Here is an 18,365-nt window from a genome sequence, read left to right on the forward strand (position 1 = left end):
CAAAATTTGTATACCCTCCAAAATAAAATGAAGGATATAATAATTTCGTCATTCCGTTTGTAACACATAGCAATATTTATGTGAGGCACAACAAAGGATATTAAGGGTGATTTTTTAAGAGCCATAGTAAAGTTTAAGTTTTAAGTTTAAAAAACACATTAAATTCAAAAAAAAAATGCATAAAATATTTATTTAAATCGATAGTACGGTCCCCATTATTTAATGTTTGAAGATTATTTCATGCAAATGTCGACCGTGACTGCACCTCAAAAGGTTCATAAGCTTAGTCGAATTTTGGCATACTCTTTCCAACATTTCGGCAGGTATCTCGCGAATAAATGCTTCAATGATGTCTTCTAATGCGTCGATTGAAGCAAGCTTGTCTCTATAGAAAAGAGCTTTAACATAGCTCCACAAGAAATAGTCTAAAGGCGTTACTTCGCACGATCTAGGCGGTCAAAAACGTAATATAAAATGTTCACCCCAAACTCGCCTTTCAATAAGTCCATTGTTACGCATGCTGCGTGGCATGTGACTCCGTCTTGTTCAAACCACATGTCATGCAAGTCAAGGTCTTGCATTTTGGGCAAAAAAGTTGGATATCATCTCACGATATAAACCGTACCAAACTGTGACTTTTCTGGATGTGTTGGTAGCTCTTGCAATGCGTGTGGCTGATCTTCACTCCAAAGTCGACAATTCTGCTTATTTACGTACCCATTGAGCCAAAAATGAGCTCCGTCATTGAACGCAGTGAAAAGCGCTTGATGAACTTTCTTAACAGAGCACGCATTTTCATAATTCGCAAGCGTTGTTCGTTTAGAAGACGATTCATTGTTAAATTATAGACCAAACTGAAGATGTTTGACAGAGAAGCAAAATACGAAATGTGCGTGAGCTGTTTACACCAGTGTTGACAAAAAAATAATGGTTAAAAAATCACCCTTTATATTGTTGATCGTCTTTACGTTCTAAGTCGACTTAGCCCTACCCGTCCGTCTGTCGAAAGCTCGCTCACTTTCGAAGAAATAAAGCAAGGCGCTTAAAATTTTTCATGAATAACTTCTATTAGGGTAGGTCGGTTGGGATTGTAAATGGGCTATATCGGTCCATGTTTTGATATAGCTGCCATATAAACCGATCTTGGATTATGACTTCCAGAGGGCGCAATTCTTAACCCAATGTTCTGAATTTTTGGATAAGGTTTTTTGTCATGACTTCCAAAAATTATACCAAATATGGCTCAAATCGGTTACTAACCTTAAACTGATCTCTGATAACCACTTCTTAAGCCACTAGAGCGCAATTAAGATAGGATTTGGCTGAAATTTTGCATAAAATGTTTTGTTTTTATTTCCAACAACTGTGCCAAGTATGGTCCAAACCGATAAATAACCTGAAATAGCTAACAACTTCAAATCCAACATTTTTGCAAGGGCAAAGCAACTTTTGGCCTGTACACCTGCAAGAGAGCCATTGGCAAAAGTTGGGCGTTTAGACCGCGTGTCATGCATTGGGTATATACTGCAGTTATCTGACCTATAATGCTATATGGTGTTGTGGTCTTGTGGACGGCGATTCAAAAGTCCACCTACTACTCAATACTTAACCGGATTCAAAGGATTGCTTGATTATGCATCACAGACGCACTGAGGACGACACCATCTGATGCACTGAATTTAATGCTACATCTTATGCCTCTGGGCGTTGTGGCTAGACAAATTGCAGCGACCACTGCCGTGAGGTTAAAGGAAGCTTTCTCATTGATTTTATGCCGGCTACGGACACTGTGTTATCCTTGATACAATATCCGATGTTCCAGGCAGTGTAGACTACACCCTACCTGAGACGCTTTTTAACAAAAAGTACTGTACCACTGTTCATGTTAGAACCGATTCGAACTACGATATCTCTGGTAATAAAAGTTGCATAGACTTCTATGCGGATTGTTCCAAACTAAACGACCAGATGGGCTTTGGGAGGTATTCTAAAGATCTAGAATTGGTATTATCGAAAAGGGTACCCGACCACTGCAGTGTGTATCAAGCAGAGATCCTCGCAATTAAATAAATGGTGGAATAGCTTAGAAATAATGTCAATACGACGATTGGCATAAATGTCTTCTTAGGCAGCCAAACAGCAAACTAAATTCCTGAACAACGTATTTCTGATTACAAAAACCGCCTTCGACTATCGCAGATCTCTCAACGAGATGCTGAGTGTTCAATATTGATCTGTTCTAGGTGCCGGGCCACAGAGATATCTTAATGAATTGTAAAGCGGACGAGCTTGCGAGACTAGCAACTACCTTACGCACTCCAAGGACACTGGAATCCGTGGGTATGTCTCTAGCGACATGTTAGCTAAGTTTTCAGGACCATGCCCGAAGGACAACGAATGATACATGGTTACAAAGAGGGGGCTGTGAGCATATCGAAACTATGTGGCCTCATCTAGACTTGAAGAGGTCCACAGCTTTGCTGTCATTGGCTAGAACAGACGTCTTAGTCATTTTGTCCATCATGACAGGTCACTGTCTAATCTGAATATATGCTGTCAGACTGAAAGTTGCCAGCAACGACTTTCGCAGAAACTATGAGGACATCGAAGAAGAAGAGACTGTAGAACACCTTCTGTGTATGTCCCGCACTAGCAGTTAGAAGAGATAAGATTTAGCGGAGGTGAACATTCGCAAGTTATTGGGCTTTTTAAAGCGATTTGGATGGGTCAACGGTAGGAACTAGAAGGCATCTTCCTTCTTCTGTTCCTGTGGTATAACAATGGACGAAAACGTCTAAGAGAGTTTGATGGCAGACGGTCACTTAAACCTAACCTAACCTAGCTCCCATATAAACCGAATCTCTTGAGGCGCTAGAGAGCGCAATTATCATCAGTTTTGGCTGATTTGCACATTATGTACATGTCGTTTTAGTATGACTTCCAAAAACTGTGCGAAGTATCGTCTGAATCAGTCTATAACCTGATATAGCCGCCAAATAATTCGACAACCTGATTTGACTTATTGCGTCCAAGACGGCGCAATTCTTATGTGGGGCGTTTTCACTTGTTTTTTAAACCCACCATTATAGGATAGGGAGTATATTCATTCAGTCATTCCGTTTGCAACACATAGAAATATCAATTTGCGACCCAAAAAAGTATATATATTTCGGATCGTCGAAAAATTCGAAGACAATTTAATGATGTCCGTGTGTCTGTCCGTCTGTCTATCTGTCCGACTGTCTGACTTTCCGTCTATCTATCCGTCGGTCTGTTGTAATCACTCTACAGCCTTCAAAAATTAAGCTATTGACCTGAAATTTGGCACAGATACATCTCTTTGATGCACGCAGGTTAAATTCCTGAACGGGCCAAATGAGATCATATTTGGATATAGTTCATACATAGACCGTTCTGCCGATAAAGGCAGAAACAGTGAGTAATTTTAGGCCTCCCGATATCGGACTATATTAAGATATAGCTGCCATATAAACCGATCTCCAGATAAAAGCTTTAAAGCCCATAAAAGCTGTATTTTTTATCTGATTTGAATCAGTGTGTTGTTTTAAGCCTCTCAACATTGGGCCCAAATATGGTTCCGATCGGACTATATTTGGATATAGCTGCCATATAGACCGATCTGCCGATAAAGGATCTGAAGCCCATAAAAGATGTATTTATTACCCGATTTCGCTGAAATGTGAATCAGTGAGTTGTTTTAAGCCTCCTGCCATCTGATCTGAGATGTTATAATGATTGGACTAGATTTAGATATAGCTGTCGTATTGACTGATTTGCCGTTTAAGGGTCTGAAACCCATAACAACCGTATTTATTGCCTAATTTCGTTGAAATTTTAAATAGTGAGTTATTTTAAGCCTACCGTCATCCGACCAAAATATGAATCAGATCAGACTTTACAGATATACCTGTCGTAAAGACCGATTTCCTGATTTTGGGTCTTAATCTCATAAAAAGCGGATTTCTTGCCTAATTTCGCTGAAACCGTTACAGGTATATGAGTTCTCGGATCCTGAATAAAATATGATCGAGACCAGCCCCTATTTAGATATATCTATGGATTAAGTAGTGGAGTTATAATAAAATAGGATGATTATTATATCCTTGGTGGTTTTTATACCCTCCACCATAGGATGGGGGTATAAAAATTTCGTCATTCTGTTTGCTCCTCAAAATATTCGTCTAAGACCCCATAAAGTATATATATTCTTAATCGTCATGACATTTTAAGTCTAACTAGCCTAAAAAGAGATACCGTGGCAAGAGCTCGACAAATGCGATCCATGGTGGAGGGTATATAAGATTCGTGGAATGGAAGTTTTATGTGGAATGTGGACAGATTTCTATAATATTTTCCAATTGGTTAAACTATTCATTACGGAAACTATCAATTAAAAGATTTTATTATACACACTACTAATAAGTGAATTATAGATCCACTGACAAAGATACCAATCGACTCAACCTATATTTGTCCTTATATATCTATCTGTCTGTCCTTCTTTTTATTCAAGTCTGCATTTGTTTAACTTTAATGTTTTTGCCTACAGTTTATTTTGATTTGACTATGCTTACCAATACAAAATAAACCCTAAATTGAATTTTACTACCCCCAGCTAAAATATGTTTTGAAAACTCCTTAAAATTCAACTAGCACAAAATTATTACTCCCCCTTTACTATAATAGAACTATGCCATAAAACTTTCAACATTGTTAGCAATTGTCCACTTTGAAACATTTGAACCACTCCTACTGCCCTAACGCATCCTGTGCGAAAAACATTTAAAATTTTTCAAATTGCTTTTTAAAGCAACAGTGCCACAAAATGTACATTTGCAACAAAGTTCTCAACCAAAATCCCTTGTTGGTAGAATTCAGTTTAAAATGACTTCAAACTTAGTTCTAACATCAACCAACACCCACTCCAATTGCAGAAGGCATAACGCAGATGTACAAAATAGTTTTTTTTGTTTGTTACGCAAGCAAAAAACTTTCAATTCCATTTACAATTCCTTAAGGTATTTTGCTGTCATTACTATCAATTACAAACACAGTTTTGTGCCGAAACAAAAACTGCTACACTCACTCACCCACAAGTAAGGGGGAGAAAAACTCCAAAGGGCTAGTCGAACAAAACTAAACAATTTTTTTCAACAAATTCATAGAGAGACATGCAATGTATGAGGCATTGCCTAATGTTTTATAACGTTACCTCGGTAGGATAAGATACAGTAAATGAAGTAAAATAATTAAACATAATGAATCCTATATTCCTTCCACCACGGTTCGCATTTATCAAGTTTTTTCAATGACTTTATCAAATATATAGGAGCTGAAATAAGTTATGGACCTTACCTGTCATGGCTGTTAGAAGTCATAGAAAATACCACCCATAAAATGTCTGTCAAATCGGATAAAAATTGCGCCATCTAGCGGCGGAAGAAGTTAAATTAGGCAATCGGTTTACACAGGAGCTATATTAAGTTAAAACCCGCTTTAGATCATACTTAGCGCGGATTTTGAAAACTGAAATAAAAGTCCGCCTACAAAATTTCAAGCAAATTGAATAATAATTGCGCCCTCTAGAGGGTCATAAAATCCAATCAGCAGATGAATTTTGTATAACAGCTTTATCATGTTATGGATCGGTTTGAACCATAATTGACACAGTTGTTAGAAGTCAAGACATTTCAAGCGCCTAGCAAATTTTTACCCATGAATATTCCATTGAAAGAACAGTGAAAAACATCTCAAATATCAATGAGTGCTTTCAGATTCAAGTTTAAGCTCAATTATAAGGGACCTCCTTTATATAGCCGAGTCCGAATGGCGTACAGCAGTACGACATCTCTTCGGGGGAAGTTTTTTTTTATATAGCATAGTAAGTCACAAATGTCGCAAGCATTACGAGGGGATAACCACCGCTGAATATTTTTTCTAAAGCACTTGCCAGTATTCGAGCTCAGGCATTCATCGTCACAGGCAGAGGTGCTAACCTCTGCGGTGAACCCGCACCTAACTTTGCAAATTTGCCCATGAACATTCCATTACGAACCAGAGCCAAATTTCTCACATATCAATGAGTGCTGTCCGATTCAAGTTTAAGCTCAATGGTATGGGACCTCCTCTTCATAGCCGAGTTCGAACGACGTACCGCAGTGCGATACCTCTTTGGATAGAAGTTTTTACATGGCATAGCACCTCACAAATGTCGCCAGTATTAGGAGAAGAAGACCACAGCCGAAAATTCTTAAATTTCATAAAAATCAGGTTATAAATGAGGAGCTTATGGCTTATCATCACTGATCGGTCCATTTGGCAGGTATATGCAAATATGATGTAATATGGACCATACGCGGTCCGTATACCTAATGGCCTTACGCAACTCCATGTTCCATATTTATAACAATATAGGGTCTGATCTGGAACAAATTTATTTCGGCCAAATGGGAAATTTAGTCCAATTCACTGTTGTAAACTTCAACAAAAAAGGGAAATACGGCTTTTTATGAGATTAAGACCCCAAATCGGCGTATCTTGCTATATTACAGCTATACCGAAATGTAGTCCGATTTGGACCATGTTCAGATTGGACATCAAAAGGCCTTGACCAAATCACTGTTTCAAATTTTAGCGAAATCGCATAATAAATGGGGCTTTTATGGGCTTAAAACACTAATTGCATGCAAAATTTCAGCTAAATCGGACAAAAATTGCGGCTTGAAAAGACCCAAGAAGTCCAATCTTGAGATAGGTTTATATAGGAGCTATATCAGGTAATAGACCGATTTGAACCGTACTAAACTGTGTTTAGTATTGGAAGTCATAACAGAACCCTAGCTACTCAATTTCAGCCAAATCGGACAAAATTGCGGCTTCCAGGGTCTCAAGAAATCAAATCGGGAGATCGGTTTATATGGGAGCTATATCAGGTTAAGGACGGATTTGAACCGTATTTGGCACAGTTACTGGAAGTCGTAACGGAACACCGCATGCAAAATTTCAGCCAAATCGGACAAAAATTGCGGCTTCCAGGGGCTCAAGAAATCAAATCGGGAGATCGGTTTATATGGGAGCTATATCCAAATCTGAACCGATAAGTCCCATTTGCAATTCCCAATGACCTACATCAATACTAACTAACTGTGCAAAATTTCAAGCGGCTAGCTTTACGCGTTCGACCGCTATCGTGATTTCGACAGACGGACGGACATGGCTAGTTCGACTCAGAATGTCGAGACGATCAAGATTATAAACACTTAATGAGGTCCTAGATCAATAGTTCGAGGTGTTACAAACGGAATGACTAGATTAGCATACCCTAATCCTGTGGTGGTGGGTTAAAAAAAAAAAAAACAAATAAAAAGGCGTTAAGTTCGGCCGGGCCGAACTTTAGATACCCGCCACTTCGGGTATATATTATTGAGACAGAATATGTACGCAATGGAATTTAAATGTGTGTGCTTTATTTAAATTCAGTATACAGAGTGATATGGAAAATGAAAATTATTTTTTCAATACACAACAATTAATACTAAGGTAACTTAATCAAATTAATTATGTTGAACTAAAGTAGAATAACATAAAGTATTTTCAACATGCCTCCTCAACATTATTAATTTAACAATTAAGTTTAATGCCCATATTATTAGAACAATAAATATGTTTTGGTTTCGGTACTGGTTTTGTTAGAACATCCGCCAACATATCTTGTGTAGGCAAGTACCGCAGCTCAACAACTCCATTTTGTATTGTGTCCTTAATATAATGATACTTGTAGTGGATATGTTTTGTTCGAGAATGATGAGAACCGAACTCTGCCATTTTCTGCGCACTTTGAGAATCAGTATGTATTTTTATTGGTTTGCCATTGAATAATCCAAGTTCTTCAAGTATGTAACTTAAATATGAGGCTTCTTTAGCTGATTCAGTCAAAGCTATATATTCCGCTTCAGCACTAGAATGTGCAACCACCTTTTGTTTTTTGGATTCCCAGGTGACCGCTCCACCTGCTAGGAGAAAACAGAACCCAGTTTGAGATTTCCTATCATTGATATCTTGAGCCCAATTGGCGTCACAGAATCCCATGAGAGGTGCCGAATTCTTTTTATATATTATTGCTGCATTCCTTGTTGTACTCAAGTACATTATTACTTGCAAAGCAGCATTATAATGTTGTTTCCGGGGGTCTTTTGAAAATTGCGATAATATGTTAACTGCACATGCAATATCTGGTCTACTATGCAATGCTACGTACAATAAATAACCAATTAATTCTTGATAGACTTTTTCATCCACTTTTTCCCTTTCTTCTTCATTGTTTGGGTCCTTTTCTAGTTTCACATTTGCAGACATAGGAATTTTCACAGGTTTGCAGTTTTCTAGCCCGTATTTCTTTACTAACTGCTTTATATATCCTGACTGCGAAATCGATACTACATTTGGCTTTACATTTACTTCAAGACCAATACAATGTTGTGGTACGCCTAAGTCTTGAATATCAAATTTAGATTGCAGTGTCTTCACAAATTTTTTGGTCATCATTTGGTTATTACTTGCGATTACTATATCGTCTACATATAGTGCAACAATCATAAGTGTATCTTCACTTTGGACATAATAAATGCACTGGTCATATAGCATCAATGCATTTAAACCATTGTCGTCCTGATTGTTTGAGTCCATAGATGGCTTTTTGCAATTTACACACTTTATGTTTTGTTGCCTCCTGAACAAACATCTCTGGTTGTTCCATGTATATTTCTTCGTCCAGTGTGCCATTTAGAAAAGCAGTTGATACATCCAATTGTCTTAATTGAAGATTATGCTCCACTGACAAAGCATAAATCAATCGCAATGAAGTTTGCCTTACAACTGGGGCAAATGTATCAACGTAGTCTAAGCCCATGACTTGAGTATAGCCTTTTGCTACAAGTCTCGCTTTTCGTTTTTCAACTGTCCCGTCGGGTTTTATTTTCGACTTAAAAACCCATTTGCAACCGACAGCTTTTCTTCCTTCAGGCAAGTTTGTCAAAGTCCAGGTATTATTCTTCATCAATGACGCGTATTCTGATTCAATTGCTTTACGCCATTCATCTGCACGAATTGATGATAAAGCCTCATTTATTGATCTTGGGTCCATACATTTTTCATCAACCATATTAGACGACTCATCTTTTTTTTTAAACGTCCACGATCTAAGCCTCTGCTTTATGGATTCAAACTGGTCTTGGTTATTACTTCCAGCATCTCTGACATTCTCGTTTGGAATTTCATTGGAACTCTCACCACTTTGACAGTCTTCATTTGAAAATTCCGAGTTGTCACACTCAGAAAACTCGTCATCCGTCTCATGGTCAACATCATCGGATGACCGATCATCATCGAATCGTTGATCCACTTTATCAATTTTTGGAGATTTGATTTCAAATTCATAAAACAATTCTTTGTTTGTTTTGTTCACATTCTTGTACAATTCATTCTCAATGAATCTTACGTCACGACTTTTTACAACTTGTTTAGTGCCTGGTCTCCATAATCGATATGCCTTTGATTCAACGGAATAGCCCACTAATATATGTTCATCACTCCTGGCTTCCCATTTGAATTTGGACTTCTTGTTTAAAACGAAAGCCTTACATCCTATTTGGCGTAAATGTTTCACGCAAGGTTTCTTACCAGTCCATATTTCTTCAGGAGTTTTTTCATTGTTTAGATTTGTCGGACATCTATTTCTTATATACACTGACGTGTTAATCAGTTCCGCCCACAAGGAAGTTGGTAAATCAGCATCTAACATACAGGAACGACCCATTTCCACCAAAGTACGATTCATACGTTCGGAAACGCCGTTCTGTTGAGGGGTGTGCTCCACTGTTAGCTGACGTTTAATTCCATTTTTTTTCAAAAAATTCGAAAAATCTGCCCCAACCAACTCTTTTGCATTGTCACTTCGAAGTATTTTTATCCTTTTTCCAGTTTCATTTTCAACAGCCTGTTTAAATTCTTTAAATTTCTCTAAATATTCGTTCTTTTGTCTCAGAAAATAGACATACACTTTACGAGAGAAATCGTCAATGAAAGTTGCAAAATAAATACTTCGTCCCATAGACTCACACTTCATAGGACCACATAAGTCTGTGTGAATAAGTTGCAATATTTCCGTGGAAGATTTTTCATTTTTATGTGGGAAGGATAATCTAGTCTGCTTTCCACGAATACAAGCTTCGCAATCAATTTGCATCGCATTCAAATTTGGCAATCCATTTACCATAGAAAAAGACGAAAGTCGGCTTAAGTCCTTACAATTTAAGTGCCCATATCGCCGATGCCACAAATTAAAATTCTTTTCGTTGCTTTGATGCACTGTATTTGCAGCCTTTTTATCTTCAAACAAATTGACGAAATATACATTGTTTCTCTTGTGGCCTTCAATCAAAATTTCATTTTTTCTCAAAATTAAAGCCTTTTTGCCCTCCATGATTACTTTACAACCGGAGTCTGTAGCTTTACTGGTCGACACAAGATTACATTTCAAATGAGGTACATATAGTGCGTTATCAAAGTGTATGGTCTTCTTTTTTCCTTGTACATTTACAAAAATCGAAACTTTACCAATACCTTTGATACATACCTCTTTGTCGTCTGCCAGTTTTACTTTACCATTATAGCCTTTGTTGAGTTGGATAAATAGAGATTCCTCATTACACATATGGGAAGTCGCTCCACTATCTATTATCCATTCGCGATTAGATTTCACGATCATAGCAGTTTCTGTTGCACCCATGCAATTTGCTTTTTCCTCAACACCGCGAGAGTTTTCCTCAAATGACAATTTTGCTCTACATTCGCTGGCTTTATGTCCTTTCTTTTTACAACGAAAACATTTAAAAGTCTTTTTGAACATACCTTCAGCTTGAGTTTTGTTGTAATTTGAACCATATTGATGTTGCTTTCTTGCGTAATGTTTAGCTTTCATTGCAGAATCTTGATCTAACGCATTTTTATCACCAATTTCCAACAAACGCGCCTTCAACACCTCAACTTTCGGAAATTCGTTTGCAGTATCCACGGCAGCCTTAATAGCTGAAAATTTCTCTGGCAATGCATCTACAATTATAACCGCAAGAAGGTCTTCATCCAATTCAACACCCATTTCACGAATCGAAGCAGCACAAACGTCGAATTCAATTAAAAATTCCGACACGCTCTGGTTTTCAGACATTTTGAAGTTTAGCAGCTTCCTGTAGCACTCTATCTTCTTTCTGATAGTCTTTCGATCAAAAGTATCTTCCAGATGTTTCCACATTTCACTTGATGACTTGATATGTCTCACCATACTCACTATGTTTGCTTCCAAGGATATCAAAATTTCGGCTCTTGCATCCATATCCTTTTCCTTGAATTTTTTCAGGGTCTCCATCTTGGTTTCAAATTGAGTTCTCTGCTCACTCGTTGCATTTTGAGGTAAAATTGGAAGTTCCGGACATTTTTCTTCACCCATCACAATATTCAGCAATCTATTTTTATGCAAAATAGCCTCCATTTGCGTTTTCCATGTCAAAAAATTATTGCCGTTGAACAACGGAATGCGTCCATTAAACGTAGACATTTTTCAACAGATCAGGATACACAGCTTACCAATTCCAAAAAATTTTTCTGACCTACAGAAAATTTCAGCCTTTGAATCGCTTTTCCAGGTATACACAGCTTCCCAATTTAACAATTTTTCTGTCCAACAGAAAATTTCACCTTTTGAATTTCTGTTCCCGGTACACAAAGCTCACCAATTCAATATTTTTCTGACCAACAGAAACAACGGCCTTTGAATTGCTAGTCCAGATTATGTAGTTTGAATTATTCTTATTTGCTCAAAATTCGCGTTATGAGTTCTGGGCCCATAACCTATTGAGACAGAATATGTACGCAATGGAATTTAAATGTGTGTGCTTTATTTAAATTCAGTATACAGAGTGATATGGAAAATGAAAATTATTTTTTCAATACACAACAATTAATACTAAGGTAACTTAATCAAATTAATTATGTTGAACTAAAGTAGAATAACATAAAGTATTTTCAACATATATGTAAACCACCTTTCGTCAAAATCCGGTGAAAAATGCATACCTTATGCCCCATAGCAGCTATATCGAAATATGTTCCGATTTGGACCAAATACTTATAAGTACAAGTCATTGTTCAATTGTGTATAAAACAATATTGTTCTTTTAAGTAGCTATATCTAAAAACAAACCGATCTGAACCATATACGACACGAATGTCGAAGGGACTAATACAACTCACTTTTCAAAATTTCGGCGAAATCGGACAATAAATGCGTCTTTTATGGCCCCAAAACCTTAAATCAAGAGATCGGTCTATATGGCAGCTATATTTAAATCTAAACCGATCTGAGCGAAATTGAAGGATGAAGTTGAAGGGCCTAATTCAACTCACTGTCCCAAATTTCGGCGACATCGGACAATAAATGCGCCTTTTATGGGCCCCAAACCTCAAATCGGGGAATCGGTCTATATGGCAGCTATATCCAAATCTGAACCGATCTAGAATCATGAAACACTGTACGAATTTTGGTCTTGGGTATAGGCAAAGGATAAGGCTGGATTTGGAGATATTCATACATTTAAGTAGTAAAAAGTACGAAATGGTACAAATTTGCCCAGCAATAACGGAAAGGGCTCGATCTATGTTCTTGGGCTCATTGTAAGCAACGTCTCGAAAAATTATGGTTTGGTAAAAAAAATTTGAAAATCGTACCGAAAGTGGATGAAATAGTACGTTTAGTAGCGCAATTGGTACTTTCTTTTGTAAATTGAACTAGAGCTCTGAATTGAACTTGGGTACACTGTGGCAACCTTAATTTGGTAACTATCAGAGTTTTTGGATATTTGTAGATTTAGGTACTAAAAAAGTACCAAAAAGGTACGAAATGGGTGAATGGAAAGAGGGCGCATGGACAGAGGTAGAATTTTGGAATTTGGCTTAAAAGACATCTGGTGCAAAAGGATGAGGGTGTAAAGAAAAGATGAAAAAATTGTACTGGTAACTGGAGAAAACGTACGTTTAGTAACCCAATTGGTTCCATTTGGTACTTTCTTTACAGATAAAGCAAGAGATCTGAAATTTGGCATGTAGGAACAACTAGGAAAAATATGATGGGTGACTATGATACTTTAACAATTCGTACATTTTGATACCAATATTGGTACCATTTGGTACTTTCTGGTGCTATGGTCTGAAATTTGTCATGTAGGTAAAACTTATAAATATGGAATGGGCGACAAAATGACTTTTTCACAATTCGATTTTTGGACCGTAATTGGTACTATTTGGTATTCTCTTTATAGATGGACCCCATGGTCCGAAATTTGGTATAGCTTAGAAATAAATGATGGATGACTCTAGATCATTGAGTCATCTATCATTTATTTCTGAGCTGTACCAAATTTCGGCCCATGGGGTCCATCTATAAAAATTCGTACATTTTTGTACAATTTGATACTTTCTGTTCAGATAGAGCTAAAGGTCCGAAAATTGGCATGTAGGTACAACTAAGAAATCTATGATGGGGAGCCAAATGACCTATTCACTACTCGCACATTTTGGTACCATTTGCTGCTTTCGTCATAGATGGAGCTAGAGGTCTGAAATTTGGCATGTAGGTACCATTATGAAATATATGATTGGTGACTTAATGATCTATTAAATATTCATATGTTTTGGTACAATTTGGTACTTTCTGTTGAGATGCAGCTAGAGCTCTGAAATTTGGCATGCAGGCAGAACTAGACTTTCTTTACAGATAGAGGTTGAGGTTTTTGGCATGAAGGTACGAGAAGAAAATATATAATGGGTAACTTAATGATCCATTTAAAATTCCTACATTTTGGTACCAAAAAGTGCAAAATAGTACGAAATAGTTGATCTCTTCCTACAGCAAACGGGGACTGCTAAAATTACACAATTTTACAAACATTATCGCAGTCTTGACAAAAATACGACATATGGAAGAAAGCGTATCAATTGTGGTGTAATTTGTATCTTGAAAGAATATTCTGGGCAACTAGAAGATATTTTCATTCGTATATTTAGGTACTTAAACGTACAAAATGATACTTTCGTAACGGAGTGAGCTAAAGCTCCCCAAATTGGGATACAAGTATACCTTGACTATACATTTTGGATGACCAAAAGATTATTCAAAATCGTACATTTAAGTGCTAATACGTACAAAATGGTACATTCTTTGCGAGTTAAGCTTAAGCGTAGGATACGGTTACACGTTGATAGTAAATATTGGGCAGTTATAAGATTTGTGTTTATTTCGTACATTTATTTACAGATGGCCACAGAATTCTGAAATTTTATATGCAATTATAAAAAAAATTTAAAATCTTATAAACTGAGCACTTACCTAAGTTCTTGGAAGTCCTACACTGCATATAAAGCTTCATATAACAGCCATTATACCATAGTGTTAAGGAAATCAGCTAACCAAATAAATACTCAGCACAGCAATATGCCCATTGAAAGGGTAATTTGATCTAATTGTGTGGAAATGTTGAACAGAGAGGTGTGTTAGAATATTCCCGGTGCCAAGTTCACAGCCCAGATCGAACCATATTTGAAAACAGCTGTCATATAGTTCGACTCAAGATCTAAGGTCTTGGGCCAATAAATGGCGCATTAGTTATACGAGTTTTGATCAGTAAAGTTAATTAGACCTACCGACACAGTGCCGAGTATGGTCTTAATCGGGTCATATTTAAACACATGACCATAATTTTATTTAAGTTACAATGTGTATTTATTGCTTCAATATCGCTGAAATTTGGAGCAGTGAGTTGAACTAGACCCCTTAACCTTCGTACCGATTATAGTACAAATCGAACTATATCTGACCTCATTCAGTGCATATTTTGATTATAAACATATCCGTGATTATGGGTATCGAATGTTCGATCAGGCCAAACTTACTTCTTGTTTACTCTTTCTCTTTAGGTTCTATTGGGTTGCCCAAAAAGTAATTGCGGATTCTTTAAAAGAAAGTAAATGCATTTTTAATAAAACTTGAACTTTAATCAAATATACTTTTTTTACACTTTTTTTCTAAAGCAAGCTAAAAGTAACAGCTGATAACTGACAGAAGAAAGAACGCAATTACAGAGTCACAAGCCGTTGAAAAAATTTGTCAACGCCGACTATATGAAAAATCCGCAATTACTTCTTGGGCAACCCAATATATTAAATAAGGCATAGTGTATGCAGTCTATTACGCTTCCTCGGATAAAAAGTTTTTCGCATTGACTAATTCTAATTGCTTATTACGCCCTCTAAGAAATGTTCATGATTAACTTCTTAATCAAAAAGATATTTTCCGTTTAAAACATAATAACTATTAATGACTTAATTCTTTAACTATACTGTATAATTCCCCAAAATCCTTAAGTCTTAACAAATTGAAAGCATTAAGATTAAGTTTAGCACATAAATCTTGTAAGGCACCATGCCTAAATGCTCTCCATAAATTTAAAAGAAATAAGCATAGATTTAAGTGTATTATATTAACTAAATATAACTATAACTTAATTTTAAGTTTCTTAATTCATCACTTAGGCAACCTTTAATTCATTGGATAATTAAAAAAAATCCTTGCTAAATTCAATCTGCTTTAAATTTTACAAAAAATCCTTTTTTATCTCAAAATCCTTACAACAAAAGAGTATATATTTTTATCATTATCTAAAAATAAAAAACAAACACCAACCAATGTATATGTGTATGTATATGTATATATAAAACTTTAGTGCTGATGAGGGATTCGATGGCACGTATCACACCAACATTGTGGTCAAACATAACGGCAATTGTCTGTACGTGCCCCCTGGTATCTTCAAGAGCACATGCAAGATAGACATCACGTGGTTCCCATTCGATGACCAACACTGCGAAATGAAATTCGGTAGTTGGACTTATGATGGAAATCAGGTAAAGTGTGTGTGTGTATATATGTGTATGTATGTAAATGTACATATGTATAATCGTCTATCGACTTATACATATGTATTTCTGCAGAAAAAAAGACCAAACCAAAATAACAAATAAAAACATACAAAACAAACAACAACTTAAATACTTAAACACTAAACTCCAATAAACATGACATCTAGCTAAACAAGAATATAATCTTGACCTTAACTAAACTCCCAACAGCACACCTTACCTTATAAACCAAAACAAACATCATTACAAAAAAAAAAAACAAATCAAAATAAAACTCATTTCAATCGTTTTTTATGTTCCTTAGCTTTTTTTCGTAAATTCAGCAACTAAAAATGAGGAGAAAGTTATGCTACAAAAATGAATCGGAGCTAGCGAGTCCATCCCACTATTAAACATTCTTCAAAAAGATTGAAAATTCATACATTAATCATAAGTATTTATACTTTAAAGAAAACAATTGTTTTTTAGTAGGACGTTCATTGCAGAAGAAAGAAAGCTTTTAGACAAAGACATTTTTCAATGAATGAAATTTTTAAGGAGACTCATAAACTCTTAAACCTATTTCTTTTTGGGAAATACACCAAGGAATCACTTGCATTTTCAAACTATCATAAGATATAGGAGAACATATCTATTTTATGGAACGACTCTTTTAAAGAGCTTAGTTTTAAGGGCCATACAACTAAAAAAACGAGTGGTTTTAGACAAACGACATTCGCTAATGAAGTAAATTTTTCAGGGAACCTCAACTATTACTCCTAAATTTCCCATCAACATCCCATTAAGAAACAGGAGATACTACTCTCATATCAATGAGTGCAGTCCGATTAAAGTTAAAGCTCTATGATAAGGGGCCTTCTTTTTATGCTGAATTTGAATAGTAGAGATGTTTTAACAGGGGAGGATACATCAAAAATGTTGCCAGCATTTGTAAGAGAATAACCACCGCTAAAAAAAAAATTTCTGATGTTCACGACGGTATTTGAACTCAGGCGTTTAGCGTCAAAAGGCGGACGTGCTAGTCTCTTCGCCAAGGTAGCCGAAGAACTTAAGCTTGTATGGTCCGAAGAACTTAATTCGAGAGATCGGTACATAAGACAGCTATATCCAAATATAGCCTCATTTTGACCGTACTCCGTACGAATGCCGAAGGACCAAACTGAAAATAGTGTGTTAAGTTTCAGCGAAATCGGTTAATAAACTTACATTTTACGGGCCTTAAACCTTAAATCGGGCGGTCGGTAGGCAGCTACATTCAAAAACTGGACCGATCTGAACAGGGATGTCGAGAAGACTAACGCAATTCGCTTTAACAAATTTCGGCGAAATCGGATAATAAATGCGACTATACGGGCCACGACCCTAAATCGAGAGATCGGTCTATATGGCAGTTATATCAAAATCTGGACTGATCTGCATAAACTTTAACGAAGATGTCGAGGAGCCTAACATAACTTACTGTCACAAAATTCAGCGAAATCGGACAATAAATGTACCTATTATGGGCCCAAAACCCTAAATCGATATATCGGTCTATATGGCAACTATTGTATATCCAAACCTGGATCAATCTGGGCCAAATTGAACAAGAATATTGAAGAGACTAACACAACTTGATTTACCAAATTCCAGCGGAATCGGACAATACATGTACCTATTATGAGCCGAGACCCTAAATTGAGAGATAGGTTTATATGGCAGTTATCCAAATCTGGACCAAATTGAACAAGGATGTTGAAGAGTTTAACACAACTCGCCTTACCAAATTTCGGCGAAATTGGATAATCAATTCGCCTATTATGAGCCACGACCTTTAATCGAGAGATCGGTCCATATAGCAGCTATATCCAAATCTGAACTGATCTGGGCATAAGAATGTTGAAGGGCATTATATAACAACTGTCCCAGATTTCAGCGAAAGGAGCCTTTTATGGGCCCAAGACCTTAAATCCAGAGATTGATCTATATGGCAGCTGTATCCAAATCTGAACCAATCTGGACCGTACTGAACAAGGATATCGAAAGGCCTAACACAACTCGCTGTGGTATATATGGGGGCTATATCAAGATATAGTCCGATATAGCTCATCTTCGAACTTACCCTGCCTATGGACAAAAAAAGGATATGTGCAAAGTTTCATCCCAATATCTCTATTCTTATACCCTCCACCATAGGATGGGGGTATACTCATTTCGTCATTCAGTTTGTTACACTTGGAAATATGCTACTAAGATCCCATAAAGAATATAAATTTTTGATCGTCATAAAATTTTAAGTCGATCTAGCCATGCCCGTCCGTCTGTACATCTGTCCGTCT

General features: G+C 36.6%; 1 protein-coding gene across 1 annotated transcript in view; it reads left to right on the forward strand.

Moving 5' to 3' along the window:
- LOC106088479 (acetylcholine receptor subunit alpha-type acr-16) overlaps positions 1 to 18,365 on the forward strand; it is a 351,721-nt gene that overhangs the window by 186,136 nt on the left and 147,220 nt on the right. The window contains exon 3 of the mRNA XM_059364259.1: positions 15,852 to 16,032. Within this exon, the coding sequence (XP_059220242.1) occupies positions 15,852 to 16,032 (181 nt within the window). The remainder of the gene's footprint in view (positions 1 to 15,851; positions 16,033 to 18,365) is intronic.

The sequence above is a fragment of the Stomoxys calcitrans genome, chromosome 3 (assembly GCF_963082655.1).
Source record: "Stomoxys calcitrans chromosome 3, idStoCalc2.1, whole genome shotgun sequence".
Taxonomy (NCBI): domain Eukaryota; kingdom Metazoa; phylum Arthropoda; class Insecta; order Diptera; family Muscidae; genus Stomoxys; species Stomoxys calcitrans.